The 15758-nt window shown below is 38.5% G+C and overlaps 1 protein-coding gene, 1 non-coding gene and 1 pseudogene across 2 annotated transcripts; 2 read left to right on the top strand and 1 right to left on the bottom strand.

Moving 5' to 3' along the window:
* Window positions 1-1799: 1799 nt before the first annotated feature.
* Window positions 1800-1871, top strand: TRNAG-UCC. Its single transcript has one exon. It is a non-coding gene; the product is annotated as a tRNA-Gly (tRNA).
* Window positions 1872-2538: 667 nt separating this feature from the next.
* LOC113340131 lies at window positions 2539-10333 on the top strand (annotated as a pseudogene).
* A 120-nt stretch (window positions 10334-10453) lies between these two features.
* Window positions 10454-15266, bottom strand: LOC113339392 (U11/U12 small nuclear ribonucleoprotein 59 kDa protein-like). The gene is made up of 9 exons (XM_026584677.1): window positions 15169-15266; window positions 14893-15063; window positions 14423-14765; window positions 14230-14313; window positions 13903-13968; window positions 13603-13675; window positions 12594-12970; window positions 10782-10822; window positions 10454-10693 (listed from the first exon to the last, which is right to left on the bottom strand). Exons 2-9 carry the CDS (start codon window positions 15057-15059, stop codon window positions 10585-10587), a joined length of 1260 nt encoding a protein of 419 aa, XP_026440462.1. The 5' UTR covers window positions 15060-15063; window positions 15169-15266; the 3' UTR covers window positions 10454-10584.
* Between the last annotated feature and the right edge of the window lie 492 nt (window positions 15267-15758).

The following is a 15758-nucleotide window of genomic DNA, read 5'->3' as shown; positions in this document are numbered from 1 at the left end:
TTTACGACCAGGCAGTGGACGTGTGGAGTGCAGGTGTTGTTCTTTTAACTCTTCTTACTAGGAATCCGCCTTTTAAGGACGAACTAATTCGCATATAATAAAGAATATCAAGGATGGTTCTTTCTGTTTCGATTTTTTTGTTTGGGTCAATATATCTGAGTTAGCTAAAGATATGGTGAGTAGAATGTTCCATAAACTGAGTTAACTCGGTTGTGTACAATTTTCTTTTTCTTTTAATGGTTAAAGTTTTTTTTGCAAAACTATAACCCTTTTTTATCCCGGCAAATCTCCTTATGAGATTTTTATGATAAAAAAAAGAACGAGGAGGACTAGGCCGAAACCTCGAAAGAGTAAGAAACAAGAAAAAAGAAGAAGAAAAGGCATAAAAGACACGTTACAGTTATCTAAAATGATAAGCAGGCAGACTCCATTTTTCTTTATCCAAAGTAGATCTAATAAATTGAGGCGGATCATTCCACCATTCAACCTGCCAAAAGATCAGCCACAGGGTTGCCTTTCCTGTATATATGAGAATATATGAACTGAATAGACGACAAAAATCTCAAGCAATTTTCCAAGTGCACCGCTAATATCCAAGACACCAAAGACGGATCAAATAATGCTCTAATGACGTGCATCGAATCACATTTGAACCACATATGAGTCATCCTCCTAGTTCGAACAATCCTAAAAGCGTATATGGCTCCTCGAAATTCAGCAGAAACTGAATTATCAACACCAATGGCTTGCACCAAGCAACCAACAACCAAGATTTTACTATTTCTAAAGACAAACCCACAACCAGCTTGTCCCGGGTTTCCTAAAGAACAACCATCGACATTGATCTTAAACCACCCATATAACGGAGGTTGCCATGTTACCTCATTGATCTTCGGAGCTCTAGCCGTTCTTCCTTCGATCTTAAAAAATCCCAAGGTCGGACATTTCATTGTACATGTGTCCCGTGCCTAACCTCCCGAACTCACTGATGAGTAATTTGAGTTTAGACGTTGGTTGCTGGATAGGGGCAGATTCTTTATCGAAACAAATTCTATTCCTTATCGACCAAATCAACCAAATTCTTGATCTGCGAGCTACCATTGTACACACAAATGATACCAAATAACTCTTGAATAGAGGCAACAGTTAAGCGGATGTTAAGAGGCTACCTAACCAGTTCCACAACGCTGTGACATAAGAGCATTCGAAGAATAGATGTGGTTGTATACAAATCCATTCTGATTTATTGAATCAAATTTGTACATTTCAACGAGACTTACAAAATCGGTCTCTTCTTGTTAAATTGGTTGTATACAAATCCATTCTGAGTCTCGAGGACGATAATGGATTCGTTATACACTCTAGTTAACAACAAAATCGGTTTCACCGGGTTAACTCAGTTAGGAAAAATCTACGGTTAAAAAAATATGTCTCTCCGAGTTAAATAAGTTTACAGAGCCAAGTACACTGGGCAATTCCTACGGCAATCAATAAAAAAAAAAATTATTGAGCCACGTGAATGAAGAAACGCGTTTTTACACTATTGGATAGGAAACCAGAGTAAAATGAACAGATTTGAGTTTTCTAAGGTCCCCTATTATTTATTTTTAATATCAAATATTTTTTATACTATATTCAATGGACATAAAAAAAAGGATAAAGTGAGATAAAATAGAGCCGTAGGGGTTGGGAAGATCCTCCTGCGGATTCGTTTGGTCAGCAGACCAATTGGTGTGGGCATGCGGGTTTCCTATTTAGAAGGGATAATAGAAACAAAACATCTGATACATGACATAGAAGCGTTTGTAGTCCAACGGTTAGGATAATTGCCTTCCAAGCAATAGACCCGGGTTCGACTCCCGGCAGACGCAATTATAATTTTTAACGACTTTTTGTCAGGGAAGTTGAAGTTTTGACTCCTGCACAATTTCACCGTAGCTTTTCGATCTCATGAGTCATGAAGGTAATTCTCGGTGTCGCCAAGAAATCCCACCGCAATTCTCGGTGTCGCCAAGAAATCCCACCGCCATACTTCAATATTCTAGATCAAATGATGTGTCTTGTAATAAATATGTATGTCCGTATATATTAGAACATAGTAATAGCTAGTTCTCAAAAACAATCTAACAAGAGGAAACTTATAACCATAAAAAGATTAAGATTATAATTAGGATACCCTTTTTTCGTAGTTGAAAACCTCTTCCGAGTCTGTAAACCTCTTCTTTTCCTTCTTCTTGTAGAAAACAAATAATAGGGGGTGTGGGTTGGCCTGTCTAGTATTTATATATATATATAGACTACACACACTACACAGATACTTAATGAACAAGTATCTACTTTCCGAAGTTTCAAATACTTTGTCTAGTGAAACTATATATAATTTGACTAGGAAAACTACTAATAAGTCTATTATATAAATAGGATGAGAGAGCTGAGTTAAAAATTATAATTCTGTATAAGCTTGTGAGGTGTGAGAGACACAAACGGAGAGAGAGAGGGGAATAAAGAAGAGAAGAGATCGACGTTGTCCGGTTAACAATGAGTTCTGCTGTTAGTGGTGGTGTCAAATCTCTGTATGAATTTAAAAAAGAATTGGCCAAGTGCGGTACAATCGCCGGTGCTGTTTATCTGTGCAAGGATAAAATTACCAATGAATATATACCATGCAAGTTAATTAATAGAATGAGTTCTGCATATAACCCTGATTTCATCAAGCGTGAGATTATGATTATGAATGAATTAACACATCCAAACGTTGTGAGCTTAAAAGGTGTTTATGTCGATGACGAGCATGTTGATTTAATAATGGAGTATTGTCGTGGTTCCGATCTTCACAATTGATTAACGCAAATTACGAGGTTTACAGAGAGTAACGCAAAGTTTCTTTTCCAGCAGCTGATGGGAATAGTCGAGTCATGTCACGACGTAAGTATTGTGCATCGAGATATCAAACTCGAAAATATTTTCTTGGCCACCACGGAGGAAGAAGATGATCATTTTCCAGATATTACGTTAGGGGATTTTGGTTTGGCAACATATATTAAACCTGGAGAAAAGTTGCGTAAGGCTTGTGAGAGTTTATATTACGTGGCTCCTGAGATGCTGGATCGAGATCCTGTTTACGACCAGGCAGTGGACGTGTGGAGTGGAGGTGTTGTTCTTTTTTGTCTTCTTAGTGGAAGTTCGCCGTTTTATGGAGAGACCAATGTGGATATAATAGAGAATATTAAAGATGGTGCTTTTTATTTCGATCGTTGTCTTTGGATCAACATATCTGAGTTAGCTAAAGATCTGGTCTGTGATATGTTATGTAAAGATCCTGCAAAGCGGCTCACTGCAACCGAGGTATTGAATCATCCTTGGATGAAGTAGTCAGCGCACAAGGAACAGATCCCCAACAATAGTTTCTATATCCACGTTCTCATCAATTTTTTCAGTGGGAATATGGGTCTCTATTATGTTTTCGTTACTGACATAAAAATTACGGTACTAGACAGAACCTTATGTACTGTATGATCAGAAATAATGTCTATATAACAATTCCAGTTTTTTGCAAGGATATAGTTTGTTTACTCTGATGTTTCGTCAAAATAATTAATCTCCATTATGGGTTTAAACTTGAGGAGCTAATCAAGAATGTTTGCAGATTTTGTTTCTTTTGAGTTCGAAATTTGAAGATTTACAAGATTCTACTCCAACATTGCAGCTGTAAAGACAAATTATACCAATTTTTTAGTTTGATCACTTATGCTCAACTCTCATCTGTTTTGAGTAGCTAGGACATCGATAACGGCACGAAACATAATAAATTTTTCTTGTTTTTTTTTTTTTTTTGGATAGGAATTATGTATAGATTGTATGGTTGCATAAATATCAGAAGAGAATAGAGAAGAGACATGGACAGAAAATGTGTTCAGAAACAAGTTTGCCTGATTTAGCAAAATTTGCATGGTTGAACCAAGAACCCGTATATCGATGGATACTGTTATCGATAATTGGTGGTATAAAACAGATGTGAAGTGTTTATTTTTACGATCCGGACAAAGATTACGCCATTTTTAACGCGCCATTGAGATCAAATCCTGAGAGCTGATGCAAGCTCATTTTATTTGAAAAATCTTTACTTTCATCAGAAATACACAAGCAGTTTCATGAGGAAGATTGTTTTTTCGCGTCAATTATACTTGTAGTGACGCGAAATATTTCTGTATTAACTAGAAGAATAGGCCACATTAAGGAGGTTCCTCGCAATCTCGCTCGCTACATGGTCGTAATGCATAATCGGAACATCAATTATAGCTATCGAAAAAGTGATTAAGTTGTGGGGTTCTCGGTAATCACCTTATCAGTGATCAGTTCAAAATTTTATCATGCGAAAACGAAATGAACAATAATGTTACTCGTCCGTAAGGACCATAAAAGTACAATAACCTTGATAAGAAGCTGTGAGAGCAATGTGATACCTCCTCAACGTAAAGAGAAAAAAGAAAGGCAAAATATATATGTTTACTCTAAGATGGATGAATGAAGTTCATTCATATATGCACACACATAGTAAACATGATAGAGTTAGTCAGATCATCCAAGAACCACAATAACAAAACAACTTATACTAGTATAGCCTCCCAACTGATCAAGAATATCTGAATGTTGAACCCCGGAATCGATTATTTATAAATACCCAGTATGAAAAATTGTTTTATAGCTTCAGGTTAAATCCCACTAACAAAATGCGTTTTTCGCCATCTGCTTCATCTTTTCCGGATCAGCTTTGGGCCAAAACAAAATGAACATCAACAGTGCGGTAAACATACAAATTGTCATAGACAAGGGAGGAGATAAATAACAACTGATTGAGACGTACCTCTGCACCAATGCAAGATTCGAGTGCTCTCTGCGGAATCAAAACCCATGGATGCAGCTCCAATGGTACAAATTTCTTAACGTGCCGAGGCTTCTGAGCAGTAATTCGGAAACTGTCCAGGATCTTGAGAAGAGGATACTCTTTAAGCGACACACCATGCTTTTCCAGGTCTTTGGCGCCATTTCCACTCATGAGGCAAATATTGGTCATATTGCAGTTTTGGGTTGCAACTGACATATTGTCGGTCAGATGGCACAATGTTTTACTTTGGATGATCACGTGTAATTTGGGTGATAATGTAGATTTTCACAGGGGAAGACATTTGGTCAATGGGCAAACGCACATTAATATAACTTTTTTACATTAGATAATTTTTGTTAACCCGTACATCTGATTGATAACCTAAAGTGTACTTAAACACCAAAGAACTGCTCATTCACATTCATGGCACTATGGCAGTACCACCATCAGCAGAAGAAGACAATCCCCTACGTATAATAGCAGAAGGCCAATCGATAATAGGAAGCAGCAAGCTAGCTAGGGGGTGGTTGACAATTGAATTCATCATGGTTGCCCCGCAATGCAGAATATCTAATCAGGTTGCTGAATTCAGTTGCAAAATGTATTTACAAATACCTGCAGGTGCATTGCATGACTAGAAATTCTCTCTGTATCCCTAACAGCTGATCACAAGGAAGTATGAAAACAGGTCGAGTTTGGAGCATGTAGTTAGGAGGCTCTTCACTTTTTCAGGCCCAACTTAATGAATGCTGTTACTTGAAATATTCTTATCGTTGGTTTTCATCATAGACAATATTGTTGGGACGCAATACTCTTTAAGCGACACACCATGCTTTTCCAGGTCTTTTAATCCGTTTCAATGGGTTGTAAAAATAACAATGCATCTCCTCTTTCTCTGAGTCGAGCTGTTCTTCCAACTCAGAAAACCCCCAGCAGCAACAATGCCAGATAAGATAATTATCCATCATAACCTTTTTATTGCATGTAGGAAAGGCATCCACACAGCCTTTTCATTCAATATAGGTTTCTTCATTAAGGTTTCGGTACTGACATAAAAGTTACGGTATTAGACAGAACCCTATGTACTACTGTATGATCAGAAATAAAATTTATATTACAATTTCAGTTTACTCTGATGTTTGGTCAAAATAATTAATCTCCATTATGGGTTAAATAATTATGTATAGTTGCATAAATATCAGAAGAGAAATAATTATGTATAGTTGCATAAATATCAGAAGAGAACAAAGGCAACAGAGAAGGGACATGGACAAAAAATGAGTTCAAAAACAAGCATGGATTTCATGGCACTACTTGCTGTTTTTGTTTTCTTATTTGCTACCCATGAAATTAAGCATGGAAACAGGTCGTTGTTTTGTTTGCCTGTTTTAGCAAAATTTTGTTGGTTAAACCAAGAACCCGTATATCAATAGATACTGTTATCGATAATTGGTGGCATAAAACAGATGTGAAGAGTTTAGTTATGTGTGAGTCATGAACAAGTTAATCGTCGTGCGCTTCTTTTTTTACGATCCGGACAAAGAATACGCCACTTTTAACACCATTGAGATCAAAGCCTGAGAACCCATGCATTTTATTCGAAGAATCTTTACTTTCATCAGAAACATACAAGCATTTTCATGGGGAACAATATTCTTTTCACAAAATTGGTTAAAAAAGATCAAAAGCAACAATTTCTGGGTGAGAAAGACATTTAGATTTTGATACTGTTTAAATGGACAAAAATGTAAAAATAGTCAGGATGTAAACAGTTTCATCCTACTCATTTTCAAATACTTTTTCTTATTTTTAATTTACATCAGGATGCATCCAGTTTCATCCTTACTATTTTTTAAGTTTAAGTCAGGATGAATCCAGTTTCATCTTTACTATTTTTTTGGTGTCCATTTCACCCATACTAATTTTTACTCGTCCATTTGAACCATGTTTTAAAAATATTTGGACAAATGACCCATTTTCAATATTCTTTTCGGGCCACTTATTCTTGTAAATTTGTAATGACGTGAAATTTTTCTGTATTAGCTAGAAGAATAGGCCACATTAAGGAAGTCCCTCAAAATCTCGCTTGCTAGCTACATGATCATAACGCATCTTATTAATCTTAACATCAGTTATAGCTATCAGAAAAGTGATTAAGTTTTGGGGTTCTTGGTAATCACCATATCAATGATCAGTTCTCTCAAATAATGCAACACTATGTTCAAAAAATTTATCATACGAAAACGAAATGAATCAATTATGTTAATCAAGATTTGATTTCTCGTAAAAAAGGCTCCAGGCAGCAAAAACGCAGACCACAAACATACAGACAAGAGAAAAGATAAATCAAAAGCAACCAGAAAAAGAAAATAAGTCAAAAGCAGAAGTCCATTTCAAAAGTCATAAGCAACTTCTGACTTTTTGCTTCTAAAAGTCGACTTTCCTAACTCTAATCGCACATGTTGTCTTATCATCACCTGATGGGCGTCTGGTGTCGCCATGGCTGGGCAGCGATACACCTTCTTCTGCCGCTGCTTCTTCATGGGACCATATATATATCTCCATCTCCTGTCCCAATACGTGCTGTCGGAAACTGTAAGGGTAATGGTGCAGATGAACTTTCTTCTTCCAGCTTGTCAGAAAGTCATGAGATGACTGAAAAATTGCGATTACAGATGGAGTATGAGGCTGATCGAGCGTGGTATGATCGAGACGATGATGGTAACACTGCATTTGATGGAGACGGCTCATTAGCTTTTTTGGGTGATGAGGCTTCTTTCACAAAGAAAAAAGCAGAAGTGGCAAAGAAACTTGTTCGCAGGGATGAAAGTTTAATGTCGCTTGCACGGAGCAAGAAATTGTCGCAGAGGACTACGGATAATGTGCAGTGGGAAGACCGGCAGCTTTTGGGATCTGGAGCTGTTAGAGGAACTAATGTGCAGACGGAATTTGAAGATGAGGATGAATGCAGAGTGAATCTCCTGATTCATGACACGAAGCCGCCTTTTCTGGAGGGAAAAGTTGTCTTCACCAAACAAGCGGATCCTATTGTGCCATTGAAGGATCCCACTTCAGATATGGCCATTATATCGCGCAAAGGATCCGCATTAGTCAGGGAAATTCATGAGAAGCAGATGCAGAATAAATCTCGTCAGAGGTTTTAGGAACTTGCAGGATCAAAGCTTGGTGACATCTTGGGTGTTGAAAAGACTGCAGAGCAAATTGATGCGGATACTGCAGTAGTTGGGAATGAGGGTGAAATTGACTTCAAAGAGGATGCCAAGTTTGCACAGCACATGCAGGAGAAGGGTGAAGCTGTTAGTGAATTTGCAAAGTCTAAAACTTTGTTGCAGTAACGTAAGTATCTGCAGATATACTCTCAGCGCGATGAGTTGATGCAGGTAATTCGTGAAAACCAGGTGGTTGTCATTGTGGGAGAAACTGGTTCTGGAAAAACCACTCAATTAACACAGTATCTCTACGGAGAGGGGTATGCCAGAAACGGAATCGTTGGCTGCACACAACCACGGCGTGTTGCAGCAATGAGTGTTGCAAAGAGAGTCAGCGAAGAAATGAAGACTAAGCTTGGGGACAAAGTCGGTTACGCTATTCGGTTCGAGGACGTTACTGGTCCAAATACAATGATAAAATACATGACTGACGGAGTGCTTGTAAGGGAGACGCTAAAAGATCCTGACCTCGCTAAGTACAGTGTCGTAGTCATGGATGAAGCACATGAAAGATCTCTGAACACTGATGTGCTGTTTGGAATTTTGAAAAAAGTTGCTGCTCAGCGTCGTGACTTTAAGCTTATTGTGACATCCGCAAGCAGAGAAATTTTCCAATTTTTTTGGTGGTGCGCCGCTCTTTCAAATCAAGGGAAGGACGTTTGACGTTGATATCAACCACAGTAAGTGTCCTTGTGAAGATTATGTTGAAGGTGCAGTAAAGCAGGCCATGGCCATCCATATCTTTAGCCCTCCTGGTGATATCTTAATCTTCATGACTGGTCAGGAAGTGATTGAAGCAACTTGCTTTGCACTACAAGAGCGTATGGATCAACATGTTTCCACCACCGAGAAACGGGTTCCTAAACTTTCGATTCTTCCAATATACTCTCAACTCCCAGCTGAATTGCAAGCCAAAATCTTTCAGAAAGCCGAAGATGGAGCGCGGAAATGTATCGTTGCGACCAATATCGCTGAGACGTCACTGACAGTGGATGGTATTTTTTATGTCATCGACAGTGGCTACAGTAAGATGAAGGTGTACAATCCTAGGATGGGTATGGATGCTTTGCAAGTGTTTCCAGTCAGCCGCGCTGCTGCTCAACAGCGTGCAGGACGTGCAGGGAGAACAGACCCAGGTAAATGCTATCGCCTTTACACTGCATCTGCTTTTGAGAATGAAATGCTTCCCAGTCCTGTACCAGAGATCCAAAGGACAAATCTTGGTAATGTTGTTCTATTGCTTAAATCTCTGAAATGGGACTTGCTGAAATTTGACTTCATGGATCCGCCGCCTCAAGATAATATCCTTAACTCGATGTACCATTTGTGGGTGTTGGGTGCCTTGGACAATGTTGGGAGTCTGACAGATCTGGGGTGGAAGATGGTAGAGTTTCCGTTGGATCCACCACTCGCAAAAATGCTTCTAAAAGGAGGAGACCTTGGGTGCTTAAACGAGGTGTTGACAATTGTGTCCATGTTATCAGTAACCAATGTATTTTTCAGGCCAAAAGACAGCGCGGAGGAAAGTGATGCAGCTAGAGAGAAGTTTTTTGTGCCAGAGTCTGATCACCTGACGCTGCTGAACGTTTACCAGCACTGGAAAGCAAATCAATACCGCGGCGACTGGTGCAGCGACCATTATTTGCATGTGAAGATGTTACGAAAAGCCAGAGAGGTACGGTCGCAGTTACTAGACATTCTGAAGACGTTGAAAATCCCTGTAACCACATGTGGTCTGGATTGGGATGTCGTGCGCAAGGCTATATGCTCTTCCTACTTCAGCAATGCTGCGAGACTGAAGGGAATTGGCGAGTACGTAAACTGCCGCAATGGAATGGCGTGTTACCTTCCTCAAAATAGTACGCTGTATGGTTTGGGTTACACGCCAGATTATGTGGTGTATCAAGAATTGATTTTGGCCACCAAGGAGCGCATGCAATGAGCAACCGCAGTTGAGCCACAGTGGTTGGCGGAGATGGGTCCGATGTTTTTTTCTGTCAAGGATTCAGATACGTCGATGCTGGATCACAAGAAGAAGCAAAATGATGTGAAGACTGCCATGGAAGAAGAGATGGAAGATTTGAGGAAGGAACAAGCAGAAATGGAGAAGGTAAACAGGGAAAGGGAGAGGCAGAAGAGAGCAAAGCAGTTACAACAGATTGTGATGCCTGGATGTTCTTCGAGAACTTATCTGAGACCGAAGAAATTTGGACTGTAAATTTGTATGATTAAGTAAATGATTTTATCATTTTCTCTGTATGACCAATGCTTATAGATCCCACTTGTTTCTGTATAATCGTGACAAACTGATTTCTGTGCGTTTTTTTTTTCCGAAACAGAAGAAAAAAGATTTCCATTGAAGCTCAAATTGCAATTTACATAGAGAGAAAACTGGGCGACTCCAGTAACCAAACTCAAGTGGCTTGTTTGCTCTTGCACATACATTAAGAATAAGCGACGTTTCCTACTCTATATATACCCTATATCAAAATTTTGGAAACCTTCTGGATCCACCAAGTAAGATGCCCATACTTGGTTTGATGGAGGTGGAGGTTGAACCCAGTGCCCAGGAATTCGACTGTAATCAAATAAATACAGATTAGAAAATAAACTATAAGAAGAGATTATGTTCTGATGATGTAAATGCAAAATATTAATAAGCTTACCTTCCGCCTGGTCTGATATAAGCATCCCATGTTCTTCTGACCTGCACATGGAGGAGTGACTTTTAAGAGAAATCAAGACTAGGCGAGAGCTTCAGAAATGTACGACTTTCATCAGAAAATAGAATATGTGACGAACAAAATCGTAAATATAGTATTTCCTGTTGCCTCAACTTCACTGAACAAAGACTTATAAACATATGAATAAACCGCTATTCCATAACTCTGGGTATAAGTAAATTGCAAACACATTTTCAAACCAAAACCATGTCCCTTGAGCCAAAATTTGGAACTAGATGTGCTACCTAGGATACATGTCTTCATCTGGAAATGTTTACATAATATAATTCCAGTTCAGGCAAGACTGGGCATGATGCTAAAATCAATAGACATGGGAGTGCAAGTTGAGCAACAATGGGGTAGAAACACTTGGAGCACTGAATTGCGAATTCACTAACAAGGAATGGAATTTCTGGGTTTGAATGAGTTGTTTGAAGAATCAAAGGTGAGCTGGATCAAGGGTTGGTTATCTAGATGCAGGAAAAAAGACTTGATGGGAGATAACAGCAACGCAGAGACTTTGGCAATTGGGGTCTTGGATAGTCTGGAAGCATAGATGTGAGGTTGATTCTGCCAAGGTCAAAACAAATCACAAATACTGAGGACAACAGAGACTTCAACAACTCAAAATGGCCGCAAAGAAAGAGATGATGGCTTAAGTTCAATTTGGCAGAACACAGATGTGGCAAAGAAGCAATACCAAAATATTGCAGTTTTGGAACAAAATTGGAATGATGTTGGGTTTCACCTTCATGACTTAACAAGTAACTTCAGAGGGGCATGATACAAATGGAAGAAGATGTCATAAGGACAGTAACATAGTGGACTCAGGAACTGCAATGCAAGAGCATTACTATATTATGGCATCAAACGAGGGTCTAGAATGGAAGAAAATGAAGAACTGGTGGAAGATAAGGAAGAATTTAGCTTAGCAGATGCTAAATATAGAAGTATGTCTAAACATTTCGACTACATATCTATATTTAAATGTAAACCTAAGGAGACGGACTCCATGTTAGTTAACATCAGCAAGGTCTGTTATCTAATTAATAGCAGTGTGTGCTGGTATGAAGGCAATTATGAAGAGATGCAGCTTTGGTTCAAAACTCGGTGAAGATCCAGAACAACAATGAAGGGGACTCCACTAACTTGAACAACAGATCAAAAATATGTAAAGAAGAAGGAAACATATGGGCATTACAAGTGCAGGCACACAGGTAGTTCCAGGAAGCACATCTGGTAACTTTATTAACTCCAATTATGATCATGGGGGATGTAGTAATCGTAATGTCAATGAGCTAACAGACACTCAGGTCACTACTTTAAATCAAAGTGATGGACCGATGGTGTAAGACTTATTCAGTGATTAATCTATCTCTTATAAGGAAAAAAATAACAAACATTTTAAAAGCATTAAACGGACTGAGTAGTGAAAGTCACACAGAAAATCCTTGGGAAATGCTTGATGAATACGTTCAACAATTGGAATTTGTGATCTAGAACGTCAAACTTTTACAACCATCCTGTTGATGTAACTGTTTCTTTACTTATAATAGAGAAGGTTCAATGGTTTCCTGCACTTTGTGCTAGCTATCTCTACCACAGAAATCCTAGTACATGTACTTTGTATCACAAATAATCGACTAAGTATGACAGTTCATGCCAAGTATTGCATACACTTAAGCTGGTAATAGGGTGGGTCCTTCAAAACATTCAAGTGTAAATCAGACGTGAATGAAATAAAGAAAATTTTACCTCAATAAGGGTTCCCATGTCAGTGTTGCTCCCATGGTAGTAATGATAAAACTCAAGCGGTAAAGTTCCTACAGAATCTCCTCCATAACCCTTTGCTTCCAACTGCTTCTGCTCAGGTTTTGCCTCTGCAGCTACAGCGGAGCTACCATCCTTTTCAGTCTCTGTGACCTCATCTGCAACAGCTCCATCGATATTATGACTGTCATCTTTGAGCTCAGGCTCAACATTTTGGATGGATTTCCTAGATTCCTCAGCCGTTGCAATGGCATCCTTAGCAGCATGAGTATCAGCCGCTGTGGCAGCTTGGCGCTCCTCTTCCTCTACTGCTGCTCGAACTCGCTCAAGAAACTTGTCATCCTCGTCTGGGAGAAAGTGCCCTGCATGAAAGTCACAAAAAAAGTAACATTTATATGAGTTCACCTCAATTTTTCCTACAATTCCATGGACGAACATAGAGAAACGACGAGGCAAAAAATCAACTAAGATCTACAGAACTTGGGGTTGAGAGTTGGTTTTCAGGCACTAGTTTCTGATCACCAGTGTTTAAGACCACCAACCAGCAGCAGTAAGACCTAGTGAACATTCATAGTGGTAGTGAAATAGAGACTGCACGGATTGAGTTACCTACTTACATGGCAGAATAAGTTTTTAGTTTATATTACCAATGTGCAATAGAATATCCACATCTACAGATTGAAGTTGCAAAGAGTTCTCATCATACCAGCTGCATTATGCATGGTGTGGTATTCTAGATTCTTAGACAATAGACACGCATTTCATTTCCGATAATACATTATTAAATTTTTCTATCAGAACTCTCTATCAACGTGTACCAATTTAAAGGAAAGGCTTTGGGAGTTCACACAAATATCCGCAACCTAAATTGAACCAATACGCAAGTACTAACTTAATCATAAACAAGGCATCCCAAATCTGTTTAAATATAGACTTCATAGCAGCAACAAAACAGATTATAAGTAATCCTGGTGAAAAGGGGAAAGAAAATTGCCTTGCTTCTTCAGCTTTTGAATTCTGATGGAGCGTAGTTCTTGCAACTTCTCCACTATTAAAACCATCTCAAGCTGAAAATTTAAGAGAACCTTGTCAGTAATGGATAATACATAGCAGAAAATCAACAGTATCCCTATCATGCGAGAAAAGCTCAAAACAGAATTAGCCAGATAAAGTGACCAGTGACCATAGTTCCTTCTAAGTTCTAACACGGTAAAAGCATATGAAATGTTTTATTTGTGCAAAATAATTCTCAGAGTAATACTTTAAAATATAGAAACAATCCAATACCACTCACCTCAGATTCTAGTTTCTTTCTCTCCTCATTAGCTTTAACTTTTGCTATTTCCTTCATATTCTCAACCTGCACATATTACCCATGTCCCATGCTTCAGTTATCACTGAAATACTCATAGTAGGCATGATTTAGAAAGAAGACTTATAATTTTCAAGAATATGGCCCTTACTCGGACCTGTTACAGTCCAAACTACCATGACTACGTTGTAGCGTATGTCATTTAGTGTTATTCTGCATAATTTACATCACATGCTTTCACAAAGACAAATTTCGTGACTAACAAAAGATAGGTTTTTAACATATTAAAACTTCACAGAATTCCACTACCTTTCGTCTAGCAATATCCTTGGCGATTTCTCTAGCCCTCCACTCATCAGCTTCTTGATCAGCCTGGTCGAACCTTTGACGCTCCTAAAACAAAAACAAAAAAGAACAACAAATTTTAAAACTTCCCCCATTGTTTCACAAGTGAGTGAACACTCAGAAAAGTAATCTAGTTGGTAACTGAGAAACTATTCACCTGAGTTAGCTTTTCAGCAACACGTTTCCTCTTTTTCTTCTTCCAACGTTTATTCCTATCGTATTTCTGTATCTTGTTAGCCAATCGGACTGCCGCAGACTTCTCTTCCCACGGAGTAGTTTGACTACTAAAAATCCCCAAAGGTTCAATTTGACATTTCAAATTCAACAGCAACGAGTTCGCAGCTTCGACAGAAAACAATTCCAGCACCTCCAAATTTGTTGATTTCTCTTTGATTACTTCAGAAATCTTAAGAACGGATGAATCAGGGTTTGCATCATCGAACTCCCCAGCAGACTCACTATTTCCTTTACACAAAAGTAGCGCCTCCAATTCTCTTTGCCTGTTGTATATCCCAAATCAATTCATTAACAGGACAGCAAACGCATCAAGGAAATAAAGACAATATGATTCTAAAACCAAAACAAAACATAATTGAAAGCTGTTTCTAATCAATTCAATATACATACATTGCTTTGGCTAAATCAATCGTTTCTTCTAATTTCTTCAAATGATTGTGTACATTCTCCGCCTTCCAAAACGAACTATTGAGTAATGGATCAGGTTGTACCACCGGAAACCATGGTGGAGGAGGTGCCCTAGGCGGTGGTTGATATGACATTGAATTCATATGCATTTTACTAAAAACCAGTATCAAACAACAGCATAGTTAATGAATCAAGAATGGTCCAAATAATGCTTAAAACCTAAAACATGGAAAATTCAGGGTTCAGGAGTTCGCTTACCTGATTGTATTTTAGCAGAGGAGGAGGAGCCTGAGAGTGTTTGAGTGAGATTCTCGACAAAATATTACAGTGGAAGATTTTCGGAATAAGAATTTGGGGGATTCCAGAAATAAAACGCCCACTCTCTTTTCGGGTTTTTATTGAACCGGTTAAGATCGTCGACTACAAGTAACCGACATTTATGAGAAATTTGACTTGTCGGCTTTCAGAAACCGACAATAGTAAAATTTGAGGAAAAAAATTTACACTGGTCCTGATGATCAAATGTTAATTTACTAAGAATGGTAACAATCATCCTTTAACTTATCAAGATAAAGTAAACTACCATTCTTGCCATATTTAGCTCTAAGAATCTGCATACAAAGAGAATCACTTTCATTACAGGCTTTCCAGGCAAGTTTAATGAGCATAGCAGTATTGAAATGCTCAAGATTCCTGAAACCTAGACCACCTAAAGATTTAAGTATACTTAGTTTATTCCAAACTGTAGGACAATGACCCTACTGTGTTGATGACCCCACCAAAAATGTCTTTGGATGGAGTCCACTTTATCAATCATGTTTTTAGGTATTCTGAAAACACCCATTTGA

The sequence above is a fragment of the Papaver somniferum genome, unplaced genomic scaffold (assembly GCF_003573695.1).
Source record: "Papaver somniferum cultivar HN1 unplaced genomic scaffold, ASM357369v1 unplaced-scaffold_21, whole genome shotgun sequence".
Taxonomy (NCBI): Eukaryota; Viridiplantae; Streptophyta; class Magnoliopsida; order Ranunculales; family Papaveraceae; genus Papaver; species Papaver somniferum.
The sequence above is the reverse complement of the archived record's forward strand: the minus strand, read 5'-3'. Positions and strand labels throughout refer to the sequence as shown.